The sequence below is a fragment of the Oncorhynchus masou genome, chromosome 20 (genome assembly GCF_036934945.1).
Source record: "Oncorhynchus masou masou isolate Uvic2021 chromosome 20, UVic_Omas_1.1, whole genome shotgun sequence".
NCBI lineage: Eukaryota > Metazoa > Chordata > Actinopteri > Salmoniformes > Salmonidae > Oncorhynchus > Oncorhynchus masou.
In genome coordinates, this window is record NC_088231.1 from 21,685,476 (window position 1) to 21,703,288 (window position 17,813).

The 17,813-nt window shown below is 48.2% G+C and overlaps 1 protein-coding gene across 4 annotated transcripts in view; it reads right to left on the reverse strand.

Annotated features, from left to right (window-relative positions):
* Positions 1–326: 326 nt before the first annotated feature.
* LOC135507164 (uncharacterized) overlaps positions 327–17,813 on the reverse strand; it is a 29,390-nt gene continuing 11,903 nt past the window's right edge. For 2 of the 4 annotated variants that reach the window (XR_010450611.1, XR_010450613.1), the window contains 5 exons: positions 8,416–8,553; positions 6,982–7,172; positions 5,852–6,057; positions 2,297–5,093; positions 327–414 (listed from right to left, as the gene is read on the reverse strand). Coding sequence is in view for 1 of the 4 variants with exons in the window: in XM_064926751.1 (XP_064782823.1) it covers positions 2,347–5,093; positions 5,852–6,057; positions 6,982–7,172; positions 8,416–8,553 (3,282 nt within the window). In the remaining 3 variants the exon portion in view is untranslated. The remainder of the gene's footprint in view (positions 415–2,296; positions 5,094–5,851; positions 6,058–6,981; positions 7,173–8,415; positions 8,554–17,813) is intronic. The other 2 variants (XR_010450612.1, XM_064926751.1) reach the window with 2 other exon arrangements.

Sequence of the window (17,813 nt, forward strand, 5' to 3'; positions counted from 1 at the left end):
GACTTAAATGTAATGTAAATGTAGGTAATATTGTTAAAGAGTGGGAGTCGTTCATAAGGAAGTAAAACATTTGTTTTAAGTTGCTTCTATGCAGGTAATATTGTTAAAGAGTGGGAGTCGTTCATAAGGAAGTAAAACATTTGTTTTAAGTTGCTTCTATCCAGGTAACAATGTTAAAGAATGTGGCTAGCATTCCTGAGGCTAAACTCATCGGTAAACCGACCATCATCGCAAACCTTCCCTGTGTGTGTGTGTGTGTGTGTGTGTGTGTGTGTGTGTGTGTGTGTGTGTGTGCCTACCGTCGTCGCTGACAGCCTGTTGTTTGACAGTGGAGGGCACGGCCCGGGCGGTGGGCCTCCTCAGAGGGCGACGCCAGCTCTTACTGGTTCTCTTCACCAGCGGAGCAACAGGGTACTGGGAAAGACAGGGGGTCAAATGTCATTGGTGTGTGTGGTGCAGCAGGGTACTGGGACAGACAGGGGGTCAAATGTCATTGGTGTGTGTGGTGCAGCAGGGTACTGGGACAGACAGGGGGTCAAATGTCATTGGTGTGTGTGGTGCAGCAGGGTACTGGGACAGATAGGGGGTCAAATGTCATTGGTGTGTGTGTGTGGTGTAGCAGGGTACTGGGAAAGACAGGGGGTCAAATGTCATTGGTGTGTGTGTGGTGCAGCAGGGTACTGGGAAAGACAGGGGGTCAAATGTCATTGGTGTGTGTGTGTGTGTGTGTGTGGAGCAGGGTACTGGGAAAGACAGGGGGTCAAATGTCATTGGTGTGTGTGTGTGGTGCAGCAGGGTACTGGGACAGATAGGGGGTCAAATGTCATTGGTGTGTGTGTGGTGCAGCAGGGTACTGGGACAGACAGGGGGTCAAATGTCATTGGTGTGTGTGTGTGGAGCAGCAGGGTACTGGGAAAGACAGGGGGTCAAATGTCATTGGTGTGTGTGTGTGTGTGTGTGTGGTGCAGCAGGGTACTGGGAAAGAACAGTGGTCAGGGGTCAGACTGAGGGTTCAAAGATTAAAAGGTGTCCCCTCCCCCCCCAAATTACACCCTATTCCATAGTGCACCACATTGACCGGGGCCCATAGGGGAGTAAATTGGCTAGGCCCCAATAGGGATCTTTTGACCGGGGCCCCAATAGGGTTATTTAGACCAGGGCCCCAATAGGGATCTTTTGACCGGGGCCCCAATAGGGATCTTTTGACCGGGGCCCCAATAGGGACATTTTGACCGGGGCCCCAATAGGGACATTTTGACCGAGGCCCCAATAGGGACATTTTGACCGAGGCCCCAATAGGGATCTTTTGACCGGGGCCCCAATAGGGACATTTTGACCGAGGCCCCAATAGGGACATTTTGACCGAGGCCCCAATAGGGACATTTTGACCGAGGCCCCAATAGGGACATTTTGACCGAGGCCCCAATAGGGACCTTTTGACCGGGGCCCCAATAGGGACCTTTTGACCGGGGCCCCAATAGGGACCTTTTGACCGGGGCCCCAATAGGGATATATATATATGATGGTTTTGAAAAGATAATCAAAAGGATTGAAATGGGTATTTTCCAAAGCGTGTGTGTTATCGTATGTGTGTGTGTGTTATCGTATGTGTGTGTGTGTGTTATCGTATGTGTGTGTGTGTGTGTATTATCGTATGTGTGTGTGTGTGTTATCGTATGTGTGTGTGTGTGTTATCGTATGTGTGTGTGTTATCGTATGTGTGTGTGTTATCGTATGTGTGTGTGTTATCGTATGTGTGTGTGTGTGTGGTATCGTATGTGTGTGTGTGTGTGTTATCGTATGTGTGTGTGTGTTATCGTATGTGTGTGTGTGTGTGTGAGTTATCGTATGTGTGTGTGTGTGTGTTATCCTATGTGTGTGTGTGTGTTATCGTATGTGTGTGTGTGTTATCATATGTGTGTGTGTTATCATATGTGTGTGTGTTATCGTATGTGTGCGTGTGTGTTATCGTATGTGTGCGTGTGTGTGTGTGTTATCGTATGTGTGTGTGTGTGTGTGTGTGATCGTATGTGTGTGATCGTATGTGTGTGTGATCGTATGTGTGTGTGATCCTATATGTGTGTGTGTTATCGTATGTGTGCGTGTGTGTGTGTGTTATCGTATGTGTGTGTGTGTGTGATCGTATGTGTGTGTGATCCTATATGTGTGTGTGTGATCGTATGTGTGTGTGTGTGTGTGTGTGTGTGTGTGTGTGTGTGTGTTATCGCATATGTGTGTGTGATCGTATGTGTGTGTGTGCTTTATCGTGTTCATGTGTCTTAGCAGCCATACGCACAGTGCAAACCTCTCCAGGTTCCAGCCCCGAGTCGCCACACTCAAAGTCGCTCAAATCATTATCATAGTCTTCCTCCTCTTCTTCAGCCTCTCCTTCCGATGACTCACTACTACTCTCCTCCCTCGTGCTGCTCTGCCCCTCATCCTCCGAATCTCCCTCTTCCATATCTGACACCTCTCCTTCCCCGGTCTCTCCTCCAAGGGCGATTCGGGAGGGTCAGCTTCTAGAGCCCCCTCGGCCTCCCTCTCCACCCCCAGTTCCCTGCACAGAGCCAGGGCTTCCGCTGCCTCCACCTCCCCTCTCTGGAGCTCAAAGTCTCCACAGAGGCCCAGGGGCTCCCCGACACCGGCCGACCCCAGAGAGGTGGACTCCAGCTGGGCCCAGGTGAGAGGCCCGTCCCCATGTCCCTCTGGGTCCTGGTCGTCCGTCTCAGTTTCGTGATCGAGGTCTGTGACCTCTTTGCACTGCGGCTCGGTCCACATGGTGTAAGGTAGTGCATCGTGGGTATAGTCGGCGGGGAGCTCCGGGTGGTGGAGGCTCTCGATGAGCACCGCAGGACTCTGGGAGTTGAGGTTCTTCCAGATGCCGTCTGAGAAAGGTTTGGGCTCCAGGTAGAGGCTTTGGGAACTACAAACAGAGTCCACGTTTCGAGAACTACAAATGGAATCCACGTTTTGGGAACTACAAATGGAATCCACGTTTCGGGAACTACAAATGGAATCCACGTTTCGGGAACTACAAATGGAATCCACATTTCGGGAACTACAAACGGTATCCATGTTTGAGTGTGGAGTTTGGTCATGGTTGTTTTGGTGTTGTACCGTTGCTGAATGGTCATTTAATTCACTCAGCTCAGAAGAGTGTGCCAACTTATCTTTACAAGTCAAACTGGTGCTCGCTAGACATAAACCCTGAGTACTGGAGTCTCTAAATACATGGTCTCTTTGGGAGGATCCCTCTGAGTCGGAGTCCGTGGGCACTGCTGCAGTTGCCGCCGAGGCCCTGTGTTTCTGGGTTTTCTGCGCTGGCAGTAGTGTAACGTCACAGAGCATGTGGTTATTATTGCTAGCAAGGGTCTCCGCGGAGGTTTGACTACAGTGGTTCTCGGGGGTCAGCACTGCCTCAGACAATGTTTGGATTGGTAGTGCTTCTCGGTGGGAAGTGCCGGCGGCCATTTTCTGCAGAGAGGCGTCCATTTCGGGTTGAGCGTCGCTAGTTGCACTAGCCGCGTAAGCTGCTACCTGTAACTCCAGCTCTGGCCTATGGTGGTGGTCTTCAGTAGGACCAGAGTGCCGAGAGGGGGCCATTTTGTGTTCAGAGGCGTCCATTTCGGGTTGAGCGCCGCTAGTTGCACTAGCCGCGTAAGCTGCTACCTGTAACTCCAGCTCTGGCCTATGGTGGTGGTCTTCAGTAGGACCAGAGTGCCGAGAGGGGGCCATTTTGTGTTCAGAGGTGTCCATTTTGGGCCGAGCGTTGCTAGTTGCATTAGCCACGTAAGCCGTTACCTGTAAATCCAGCTCTGGTCTATGGTGGTGGTCTTCAGCAGAACCCAAGCGCCAGTCTCTGCAAGGCGCTAACGGTCGAAAATCCTCTTGCTCCGACTTCTTTGACGCCAACTCCACCTCGCACGTTAACGTTTCCGTTCCTGGCGAGAGGGTCGTGGGTGTCTCGCGTCGGAGCACGGGGGCGAGGACCGGGTGACTGCCCGGCAAATCCGGTGAGGTTAGAGCACCACCGTGTCGGCCAGTCGAGGAGGACGACGAACTCTGACCTTTGATCTCGGCGTGACCTCCGCTGACGGCGAGTGTGAGGGAGGGCATCTCCTGGGTGAGAACGGGCGGCAGGGGCGGGCAGAACCTCGTCTCTCCAGATAGTTCTGGAGTGAGGAAGGGCATGTCCACCCCGTTGTTCCTCTGGAGGAGAGGAGGGCAACAGTCTTGTAAACTACACCTCGGAAGAAGGGAAGGGTTTCGTATGGGGACACGGTTGTGTGTAGTACACACAGGGAGAGAGGAACGGTTTTCAACGGGAGTGTAGTTTTTTTCACTACACCTGAACAAGCTAGCTGGACCAGAACCAGAACCAGAGCTGGAAATAACACGTCCTCTGGACCCAGAGTCAGTATCCGTGTAAATGTCATTGTAAAGTGCTGGTGTTTTGCTTTCAGAGGTGTGACTGCTGTGCGTAGTAGTAGTATTTACCGCGGTACCTTGACACTTATCCATTTTATACTCAGTGCTGGGGGTTGAGGTTAGGTTTAAAGAAGACTTCTCTACACAAGAAGAACTTGATTGAAAAGCTCCAGGGCCACAGGCCGAGTCCGTCCACCCCTGAGCCCCAGTCGGGTGCACCGTTCTGGGGGAAGGTAACCTGGTCCGTAAAGGGTGGACATTCACAGAGCAGTCCTCGGGGACCTGTCCCAGCGGGGTCGATTCTATACATACTGACTTCAACGGTCCTCCGGGGATTTCTCTTCTTTCTGATCGGGCAGGTGTAGGGGCAGCCTCGGACCTCTGATGGGGTCCTTTAATGACCTCTGCGAACTCTGACCCCGAGGGGTTCTGTGGAGGGTTAGCGGGATGCAGATGGGGTGAAGGGTGAGTCCCCGCCCCTGTCCCTTGTTCTGTGGGGTCCACTGAGACAGGGGTCAGAAGGGGAGAGGGGCGAGAAGAGAAGTCGGAAGAGGGAGAGGGGAAAGACGAGGGACGCAGAGGTTCAGGAGGACAGGGGAAGGCCAACCGGTCTCTCTCCACTTCCATTCTGTTGACTTTCACCACACACATCTGCCGACAAGGACCTGTGGAACAGAGACACAACAGAAAATCCGCTCTCAGATAAAAAAATAAATAACTTAAAATACCTTTGAGATGGTCAAAAAACAACAACATTTGAATGATAAAATATTAGTCTACTAATCCAGAAGATATAACAGAAAAAAGCTTGGGCCCGTTTGGATCTCTAACGCATAGAATTACAATTCTAGAATGGACATGAACCTTCTTATGATGGGTTAGTATAAGAATTAGGAATTACAATTCTAGAATGGACATGAACCTGCTTATGATGGGTGAGCCATAGAATTAGGAATTACAATTCTAGAATGGACATGAACCTTCTTATGATGGGATAAAGGGCAGCCATTTTGGTCAGGGAGTTGGTCCACCACGCTTTGCCAGTGCTGTTTATAAGACATGGTGTAAAATAACAAAGTTAAAGAATTTCGTCTGCACTGTATATCTCTTAGTTAGCCAGACTGTTTGAGACGAATGGTTCCCATTCATTTTCTTTGGACAATATTTTTAGGTTGACAATAATTCTATAGCACAATTTCTGATATATCACACACCTTAGTTTTATTTTAAAATAGCAGAATTATCCTTCTACTGCCATTCATTCCAATTAGACTGGTTTGGATTTCTCCCTGACCAAGATGGCTGACATTTTCACCCCATTCTGGAACGTTGACGGTTCATCACATAGCCCCTCTAGTCATTTAATAGGATCTCTTACCATCGATCAATATATCATTCAGAATCAAATGAACTAATCTCTTACCAGGGAGCCGGAGTGTATTCTCAGTCTGATCCGGTCCTTCCTCCTCATCGTCCTCATCCTCCCCGGCCCTGCAGCCTCGCCGGACCTTGGGACCCAGGGGGCCTCCGAGGCCTCTCCTCCTACCCAGGACAGAGCACCCTTCCAAGGCTACAGGCTCCTCGCTGGTCCTCAGGCGCTTGGATCTGGTCCGTGGGTGTGAGAGGCTGCTGTAAAGGGGGACAAATTTAGCATCTCTTTGACATGCCACTTATTCAGAACAATTTAAAAAAATATATATATATATATATTCAATGCATGTTCACACACACTTCCAAACTCCTCCTCCCTCCTCCCACACCCCTCCCTCCATCCCCATCCAAACTCCCCCCACCTCCTCCCTTCATCCAAACTCCTCCCTCCTCCCACACCCCTCCATCCAAACTCCTCCCTCCTCCCACACCCCTCCCTCCCTCCATCCCCATCCAAACTCCTCCCTCCTCCTCCCACACTCTCCATCCCCATCCAAACTCCTCCCTCCTCCTCCCTCCATCCCCATCCAAACTACTCCCTCCTCCTCCCACACCCCTCCACCCCCATCCAAACTCCTCCCTCCCTCTCCCACACCCCTCCACCCCCATCCTCCTCCTTCCTCACACCATCCCCCTCCTCCCTCCCTCCATCCCCATCCAAACTCCTCCCTCCTCCTCCCACACCCCTCCATCCCCATCCTCCCACACTCCTCCATCCCCCATCCTCCATCCCCCCTCCTCCTCCCACACTCCTCCATCCCCACACTCCTCCTCCCACACTCCTCCATCCCCCCCTCCTCCTCCCACACCCCTCCATCCCCAGCCATCCCCCTCCTCCTCCATCCCCCTCCTCCTCCCACACCCCCCATCCCCATCCATCCCCCCTCCTCCTCCATCCCCCTCCTCCTCCCACACCCCCCATCCTCTTCCTCCCACACCCCTCCATCCCCATCCTCTTCCTCCCTCCTCCTCCCACACTCCTCCATCCCCCTCCTCCTCCCACACCCCTCCATCCCCATCCTCTTCCTCCCTCCTCCTCCCACACTCCTCCATCCCCCCCCCACACCCCTCCATCCCCATCCTCTTCCCCCCTCCTCCTCCCACACTCCTCCATCCCCATACCTGTTCACAGGGGTCTTGACCCGGCTGCGCTGAAGCCAGTTCTGCAGTTCTGGGGTGGTGGCGGGCGTGGCTCGGGTGTGGTCCAGAGGACAGGAGTCTTTCCCCAGCTTCCATACAGCATAGCGGTCCGGTTGGAACCACTTCACAAAGGGATCCATGCTGATCTTCACCATGTCTTTACTGCATGTACACTACGGAGGAGGGGAGAAGGCACTTAGCATACTACTTAGTGTGGAACATCTCCACAAATGGGGACTAGAGAGGTAGGGAGGAGTGTTAGGAACCAGACTAGCATACTATTTAGTGTGGAACTCTCCACAAATGGAGACTAGAGAGGTAGGGAGGAGGGTTTGGAACCAGACTAGCATACTACTTAGGGTGGAACCTCTCCACAAAAGGAGACTAGAGAGGTAGGGAGGAGGGTTAGGAACCAGACTAGCATACTATTTAGTGTGGAACATCTCCACAAATGGAGACTAGAGAGGTAGGGAGAAGGGTTAGGAACCAGACTAGCATACTATTTAGTGTGGAACCTCTCCACAAAAGGAGACTAGAGAGGTAGGGAGGAGGGTTAGGAACCAGACTAGCATACTATTTAGTGTAGAACCTCTCCACAAAAGGAGACTAGAGAGGTAGGGAGGAGGGTTAGGAACCAGACTAGCATACTATTTAGTGTGGAACCTCCCCACAAAAGGAGACCAGAGAGGTAGGGAGGAGGGTTAGGAACTAGTAGAATCTCTAGCTTGTTAGCTGTGTGTGTCCAGGGGGGGAGTAGAATCTCTAGCTTGTTAGCTGTGTGTGTCCAGGGGAAGTAGAATCTCTAGCTTGTTAGCTGTGTCTCTCCAGGGGAAGTAGAATCTCTAGCTTGTTAGCTGTGTGTGTCCAGGGGGGGAGTAGAATCTCTAGCTTGTTAGCTGTGTGTCCAGGGGAAGTAGAGTCTCTAGCTTGTTAGCTGTGTGTGTCCAGGGGAAGTAGAATCTCTAGCTTGTTAGCTGTGTGTGTCCAGGGGAAGTAGAGTCTCTAGCTTGTTAGCTGTGTGTGTCCAGGGGAAGTAGAATCTCTAGCTTGTTAGCTGTGTGTCCAGGGGGAAGTAGAATCTCTAGCTTGTTAGCTGTGTCCAGGGGAAGTAGAATCTCTAGCTTGTTAGCTGTGTGTCCAGGGGAAGTAGAATCTCTAGCTTGTTAGCTGTGTGTCCAGGGGAAGTAGAGTCTCTAGCTTGTTAGCTGTGTGTCCAGGGGAAGTAGAATCTCTAGCTTGTTAGCTGTGTGTCCAGGGGAAGTAGAATCTCTAGCTTGTTAGCTGTGTGTGTCCAGGGGAAGTAGAATCTCTAGCTTGTTAGCTGTGTGTCTAGGGGAAGTAGAATCCCTAGATTGTTAGCTGTGTGTCCAGGGGAAGTAGTTCCGAGGAAACAGCGTGGCGTTTTCTTCATCTTACCTGAGTGGCCACCTTGCCGTAGTCAATCCATCGGACACTGGCGAAGTTGGTCGACTCCGCACAGTTGAAGCCGTGGTTGAAGCCAGCGTGGTAACCATAGGGAAAGGTGATCATAAACTCCCCTGCCTCCTGGGTGATCTGGAGAAAGGGGGGGGGGGGGTTATTGAGGACAAAAACCACTGGTAAATTTACTCTTTTGTCCCCATTTTATTTTATATTTTATTTTACCTTTATTTTACTAGGCAAGTCAGTTAAGAACAAATTCTTATTTTCAATGATGGCCTACCAGGGAACAGTGGGTTAACTGCCTGTTCAGGGCCAGAACGACAGATTTGTACCTTGTCAGCTCGGGGGTTTGAACTCGCAACCTTCTAGTCCAACGCTCTAACCTCTAGGCTACCCTGCCGCCCCATTGAGATCCCTTGACAGAAGAGAGAATCTCCTCCACTGCTGTTGGCAGGATCGCTTGTGTTAATCTACTTAACGTATCAGCCTCACAGCCTCTACCAGATATACACAACCTCTCTCCTAATGACGACCAGGTTAGGGTTAGGTATCTCACATATACACAACCTCTCTCCTAATGACGACCAGGTTAGGTATCTCACATATACACAACCTCTCTCCTAATGACGACCAGGTTAGGGTTAGGTATCTCACATATACACAACCTCTCTCCTAATGACGACCAGGTTAGGGTTAGGTATCTCACATATACACAACCTCTCTCCTAATGACGACCAGGTTAGGCATCTCACATATACACAACCTCTCTCCTAATGACGACCAGGTTAGGGTTAGGTATCTCACATATACACAACCTCTCTCCTAATGACGACCAGGTTAGGCATCTCACATATACACAACCTCTCTCCTAATGACGACCAGGTTAGGGTTAGGTATCTCACATATACACAACCTCTCTCCTAATGACGACCAGGTTAGGGTTAGGTATCTCACATATACACAACCTCTCTCCTAATGACGACCAGGTTAGGCATCTCACATATACACAACCTCTCTCCTAATGACGACCAGGTTAGGCATCTCACATATACACAACCTCTCTCCTAATGACGACCAGGTTAGGCATCTCACATATACACAACCTCTCTCCTCATGACGACCAGGTTAGGGTTAGGTATCTCACATATACACAACCTCTCTCCTAATGACGACCAGGTTAGGGTTAGGTATCTCACATATACACAACCTCTCTCCTAATGACGACCAGGTTAGGGTTAGGTATCTCACATATACACAACCTCTCTCCTAATGACAACCAGGTTAGGGTTAGGTATCTCACATATACACAACCTCTCTCCTAATGACGACCAGGTTAGGCATCTCACATATACACAACCTCTCTCCTAATGACGACCAGGTTAGGCATCTCACATATACACAACCTCTCTCCTAATGACGACCAGGTTAGGCATCTCACATATACACAACCTCTCTCCTAATGACGACCAGGTTAGGGTTAGGTATCTCACATATACACAACCTCTCTCCTATATTAGGGTTAGGTATCTCACATATACAAACCTCTCTCCTAATGACGACCAGGTTAGGGTTAGGTATCTCACATATACACAACCTCTCTCCTCATGACGACCAGGTTAGGGTTAGGTATCTCACATATACACAACCTCTCTCCTCATGACGACCAGGTTAGGGTTAGGTATCTCACATATACACAACCTCTCTCCTAATGACGACCAGGTTAGGGTTAGGTATCTCACATATACACAACCTCTCTCCTAATGACGACCAGGTTAGGGTTAGGTATCTCACATATACACAACCTCTCTCCTAATGACGACCAGGTTAGGGTTAGGTATCTCACATATACACAACCTCTCTCCTAATGACGACCAGGTTAGGGTTAGGTATCTCACATATACACAACCTCTCTCCTCATGACGACCAGGTTAGGGTTAGGTATCTCACATATACACAACCTCTCTCCTAATGACGACCAGGTTAGGGTTAGGTATCTCACATATACACAACCTCTCTCCTAATGACGACCAGGTTAGGGTTAGGTATCTCACATCTCACATATACACATACCTCTCTCCTCATGACGACCAGGTTAGGGTTAGGTATCTCACATATACACAACCTCTCTCCTAATGACGACCAGGTTAGGGTTAGGTATCTCACATATACACAACCTCTCTCCTAATGACGACCAGGTTAGGGTTAGGTATCTCACATATACACAACCTCTCTCCTAATGACGACCAGGTTAGGTATCTCACATATACACAACCTCTCTCCTAATGACGACCAGGTTAGGCATCTCACATATACACAACCTCTCTCCTAATGACGACCAGGTTAGGGTTAGGTATCTCACATATACACAACCTCTCTCCTAATGACGACCAGGTTAGGGTTAGGTATCTCACATATACACAACCTCTCTCCTAATGACGACCAGGTTAGGGTTAGGTATCTCACATATACACAACCTCTCTCCTCATGACGACCAGGTTAGGGTTAGGTATCTCACATATACACAACCTCTCTCCTAATGACGACCAGGTTAGGCATCTCACATATACACAACCTCTCTCCTAATGACGACCAGGTTAGGTATCTCACATATACACAACCTCTCTCCTAATGACGACCAGGTTAGGGTTAGGTATCTCACATATACACAACCTCTCTCCTAATGACGACCAGGTTAGGCATATACTCACATTAGGCATCTCACATATACAACCTCTCTCCTAATGACGACCAGGTTAGGCATCTCACATATACACAACCTCTCTCCTAATGACGACCAGGTTAGGGTTAGGCATCTCACATATACACAACCTCTCTCCTAATGACGACCAGGTTAGACCAGGTTAGGGTTAGGTATCTCACATATACACAACCTCTCTCCTAATGACGACCAGGTTAGGGTTAGGTATCTCACATATACACAACCTCTCTCCTAATGACGACCAGGTTAGGGTTAGGTATCTCACATATACACAACCTCTCTCCTAATGACGACCAGGTTAGGGTTAGGTATCTCACATATACACAACCTCTCTCCTAATGACGACCAGGTTAGGGTTAGGTATCTCACATATACACAACCTCTCTCTAATGACGACCAGGTTAGGGTTAGGTATCTCACATATACACAACCTCTCTCCTAATGACGACCAGGTTAGGGTTAGGTATCTCACATATACACAACCTCTCTCCTCATGACGACCAGGTTAGGGTTAGGTATCTCACATATACACAACCTCTCTCCTCATGACGACCAGGTTAGGGTTAGGTATCTCACATATACACAACCTCTCTCCTCATGGGTTACGACCAGGTTAGGGTTAGGTATCTCACATATACACAACCTCTCTCCTCATGACGACCAGGTTAGGGTTAGGTATCTCACATATACACAACCTCTCTCCTAATGACGACCAGGTTAGGTATTCAGGACGACCAGGTTAGGGTTAGGTATCTCACATATACACAACCTCTCTCCTAATGACGACCAGGTTAGGGTTAGGTATCTCACATATACACAACCTCTCTCCTAATGACGACCAGGTTAGGGTTAGGTATCTCACATATACACAACCTCTCTCCTAATGACGACCAGGTTAGGGTTAGGTATCTCACATATACACAACCTCTCTCCTAATGACGACCAGGTTAGGGTTAGGTATCTCACATATACACAACCTCTCTCCTAATGACGACCAGGTTAGGGTTAGGTATCTCACATATACACAACCTCTCTCCTAATGACGACCAGGTTAGGGTTAGGTATCTCACATATACACAACCTCTCTCCTAATGACGACCAGGTTAGGGTTAGGTATCTCACATATACACAACCTCTCTCCTAATGACGACCAGGTTAGGGTTAGGTATCTCACATATACACAACCTCTCTCCTAATGACGACCAGGTTAGGGTTAGGTATCTCACATATACACAACCTCTCTCCTAATGACGACCAGGTTAGGGTTAGGTATCTCACATATACACAACCTCTCTCTCCTAATGACGACCAGGTTAGGGTTAGGTATCTCACATATACACAACCTCTCTCCTAATGACGACCAGGTTAGGGTTAGGTATCTCACATATACACAACCTCTCTCCTAATGACGACCAGGTTAGGGTTAGGTATCTCACATATACACAACCTCTCTCCTAATGACGACCAGGTTAGGGTTAGGTATCTCACATATACACAACCTCTCTCCTAATGACGACCAGGTTAGGGTTAGGTATCTCATCTCACATATACACATATACCTCTCTCCTAATGACGACCAGGTTAGGTATCTCACATATACACAACCTCTCTCCTAATGACGACCAGGTTAGGGTTAGGTATCTCACAGTAGTTAACGTGTCCTAATGACGACCAGGTTAGGGTTAGGTATCTCACATATACACAACCTCTCTCCTCATGACGACCAGGTTAGGGTTAGGTATCTCACATATACACAACCTCTCTCCTAATGACGACCAGGTTAGGTATCTCACATATACACAACCTCTCTCCTAATGACGACCAGGTTAGGGTTAGGTATCTCACAGTAGTTAACGTGTCCTAATGACGACCAGGTTAGGGTTAGGTATCTCACATATACACAACCTCTCTCCTAATGACGACCAGGTTAGGGTTAGGTATCTCACATATACACAACCTCTCTCCTCATGACGACCAGGTTAGGGTTAGGTATCTCACATATACACAACCTCTCTCCTCATGACGACCAGGTTAGGGTTAGGTATCTCACATATACACAACCTCTCTCCTCATGACGACCAGGTTAGGTATCTCACATATACACAACCTCTCTCCTCATGACGACCAGGTTAGGGTTAGGTATCTCACATATACACAACCTCTCTCCTCATGACGACCAGGTTAGGGTTAGGTATCTCACATATACACAACCTCTCTCCTCATGACGACCAGGTTAGGGTTAGGTATCTCACATATACACTACCTCTCTCCTCATGACGACCAGGTTAGGGTTAGGTATCTCACATATACACAACCTCTCTCCTCATGATGACCAGGTTAGGGTTAGGTATCTCACATATACACAACCTCTCTCCTAATGACGACCAGGTTAGGGTTAGGTATCTCAGGGTAGTTAACGTATCCTAATGACGACCAGGTTAGGGTTAGGTATCTCAGGGTAGTTAACGTATCCTAATGACGACCAGGTTAGGGTTAGGTATCTCAGGGTAGTTAACGTATCCTAATGACGACCAGGTTAGGGTTAGGTATCTCAGGGTAGTTAACGTGTCCTAATGACGACCAGGTTAGGGTTAGGTATCTCAGGGTAGTTAACGTATCCTAATGACGACCAGGTTAGGGTTAGGTATCTCAGGGTAGTTAACGTGTCCTAATGACGACCAGGTTAGGGTTAGGTATCTCAGGGTAGTTAACGTATCAGTCTCACAGCCTCTACCAGATATACACAACCTCTCTCCTCATGACGACCAGGTTAGGGTTAGGTATCTCACATATACACAACCTCTCTCCTAATGACGACCAGGTTAGGGTTAGGTATCTCACATATACACAACCTCTCTCCTAATGACGACCAGGTTAGGGTTAGGTATCTCACATATACACAACCTCTCTCCTCATGATGACCAGGTTAGGGTTAGGTATCTCACATATACACAACCTCTCTCCTAATGACGACCAGGTTAGGGTTAGGTATCTCAGGGTAGTTAACGTATCCTAATGACGACCAGGTTAGGGTTAGGTATCTCAGGGTAGTTAACGTATCCTAATGACGACCAGGTTAGGGTTAGGTATCTCAGGGTAGTTAACGTATCCTAATGACGACCAGGTTAGGGTTAGGTATCTCAGGGTAGTTAACGTGTCCTAATGACGACCAGGTTAGGGTTAGGTATCTCAGGGTAGTTAACGTATCAGTCTCACAGCCTCTACCAGATATACACAACCTCTCTCCTCATGACGACCAGGTTAGGGTTAGGTATCTCACATATACACAACCTCTCTCCTAATGACGACCAGGTTAGGGATCTCACATATACACAACCTCTCTCCTCATGATGACCAGGTTAGGGTTAGGTATCTCACATATACACAACCTCTCTCCTAATGACGACCAGGTTAGGGTTAGGTATCTCACATATACACAACCTCTCTCCTAATGACGACCAGGTTAGGGTTAGGTATCTCACATATACACAACCTCTCTCCTAATGACGACCAGGTTAGGGTTAGGTATCTCACATATACACAACCTCTCTCCTAATGACGACCAGGTTAGGTATCTCACATATACACAACCTCTCTCCTAATGACGACCAGGTTAGGGTTAGGTATCTCACAGTAGTTAACGTGTCCTAATGACGACCAGGTTAGGGTTAGGTATCTCACATATACACAACCTCTCTCCTCATGACGACCAGGTTAGGGTTAGGTATCTCACATATACACAACCTCTCTCCTAATGACGACCAGGTTAGGTATCTCACATATACACAACCTCTCTCCTAATGACGACCAGGTTAGGGTTAGGTATCTCACAGTAGTTAACGTGTCCTAATGACGACCAGGTTAGGGTTAGGTATCTCACATATACACAACCTCTCTCCTAATGACGACCAGGTTAGGGTTAGGTATCTCACATATACACAACCTCTCTCCTCATGACGACCAGGTTAGGGTTAGGTATCTCACATATACACAACCTCTCTCCTCATGACGACCAGGTTAGGGTTAGGTATCTCACATATACACAACCTCTCTCCTCATGACGACCAGGTTAGGTATCTCACATATACACAACCTCTCTCCTCATGACGACCAGGTTAGGGTTAGGTATCTCACATATACACAACCTCTCTCCTCATGACGACCAGGTTAGGGTTAGGTATCTCACATATACACAACCTCTCTCCTCATGACGACCAGGTTAGGGTTAGGTATCTCACATATACACTACCTCTCTCCTCATGACGACCAGGTTAGGGTTAGGTATCTCACATATACACAACCTCTCTCCTCATGATGACCAGGTTAGGGTTAGGTATCTCACATATACACAACCTCTCTCCTAATGACGACCAGGTTAGGGTTAGGTATCTCAGGGTAGTTAACGTATCCTAATGACGACCAGGTTAGGGTTAGGTATCTCAGGGTAGTTAACGTATCCTAATGACGACCAGGTTAGGGTTAGGTATCTCAGGGTAGTTAACGTATCCTAATGACGACCAGGTTAGGGTTAGGTATCTCAGGGTAGTTAACGTGTCCTAATGACGACCAGGTTAGGGTTAGGTATCTCAGGGTAGTTAACGTATCCTAATGACGACCAGGTTAGGGTTAGGTATCTCAGGGTAGTTAACGTGTCCTAATGACGACCAGGTTAGGGTTAGGTATCTCAGGGTAGTTAACGTATCAGTCTCACAGCCTCTACCAGATATACACAACCTCTCTCCTCATGACGACCAGGTTAGGGTTAGGTATCTCACATATACACAACCTCTCTCCTAATGACGACCAGGTTAGGGTTAGGTATCTCACATATACACAACCTCTCTCCTAATGACGACCAGGTTAGGGTTAGGTATCTCACATATACACAACCTCTCTCCTCATGATGACCAGGTTAGGGTTAGGTATCTCACATATACACAACCTCTCTCCTAATGACGACCAGGTTAGGGTTAGGTATCTCAGGGTAGTTAACGTATCCTAATGACGACCAGGTTAGGGTTAGGTATCTCAGGGTAGTTAACGTATCCTAATGACGACCAGGTTAGGGTTAGGTATCTCAGGGTAGTTAACGTATCCTAATGACGACCAGGTTAGGGTTAGGTATCTCAGGGTAGTTAACGTGTCCTAATGACGACCAGGTTAGGGTTAGGTATCTCAGGGTAGTTAACGTATCAGTCTCACAGCCTCTACCAGATATACACAACCTCTCTCCTCATGACGACCAGGTTAGGGTTAGGTATCTCAGGGTAGTTAACGTGTCCTAATGACGACCAGGTTAGGGTTAGGTATCTCAGGGTAGTTAACGTATCAGTCTCACAGCCTCTACCAGATATACACAACCTCTCTCCTCATGACGACCAGGTTAGGGTTAGGTATCTCACATATACACAACCTCTCTCCTAATGACGACCAGGTTAGGGATCTCACATATACACAACCTCTCTCCTCATGATGACCAGGTTAGGGTTAGGTATCTCACATATACACAACCTCTCTCCTAATGACGACCAGGTTAGGGTTAGGTATCTCAGGGTAGTTAACGTATCCTAATGACGACCAGGTTAGGGTTAGGTATCTCAGGGTAGTTAACGTATCCTAATGACGACCAGGTTAGGGTTAGGTATCTCAGGGTAGTTAACGTATCCTAATGACGACCAGGTTAGGGTTAGGTATCTCAGGGTAGTTAACGTGTCCTAATGACGACCAGGTTAGGGTTAGGTATCTCAGGGTAGTTAACGTATCCTAATGACGACCAGGTTAGGGTTAGGTATCTCAGGGTAGTTAACGTGTCCTAATGACGACCAGGTTAGGGTTAGGTATCTCAGGGTAGTTAACGTATCAGTCTCACAGCCTCTACCAGATATACACAACCTCTCTCCTCATGACGACCAGGTTAGGGTTAGGTATCTCAGGGTAGTTAACGTATCAGTCTCACAGCCTCTACCAGATATACACAACCTCTCTCCTCATGACGACCAGGTTAGGGTTAGGTATCTCACATATACACAACCTCTCTCCTAATGACGACCAGGTTAGGGTTAGGTATCTCACATATACACAACCTCTCTCCTAATGACGACCAGGTTAGGGTTAGGTATCTCACATATACACAACCTCTCTCCTAATGACGACCAGGTTAGGGTTAGGTATCTCACATATACACAACCTTTCTCCTAATGACGACCAGGTTAGGGTTAGGTATCTCACATATACACAACCTCTCTTCTCATGACGACCAGGTTAGGGTTAGGTATCTCACATATACACAACCTCTCTCCTCATGACGACCAGGTTAGGGTTAGGTATCTCACATATACACAACCTCTCTCCTAATGACGACCAGGTTAGGGTTAGGTATCTCACATATACACAACCTCTCTCCTAATGACGACCAGGTTAGGGTTAGGTATCTCACATATACACAACCTCTCTCCTAATGACGACCAGGTTAGGGTTAGGTATCTCACATATACACAACCTCTCTCCTAATGACGACCAGGTTAGGGTTAGGTATCTCACGGTAGTTAACGTGTCCTAATGACGACCAGGTTAGGGTTAGGTATCTCACATATACACAACCTCTCTCCTAATGACGACCAGGTTAGGGTTAGGTATCTCACATATACACAACCTCTCTCCTAATGACGACCAG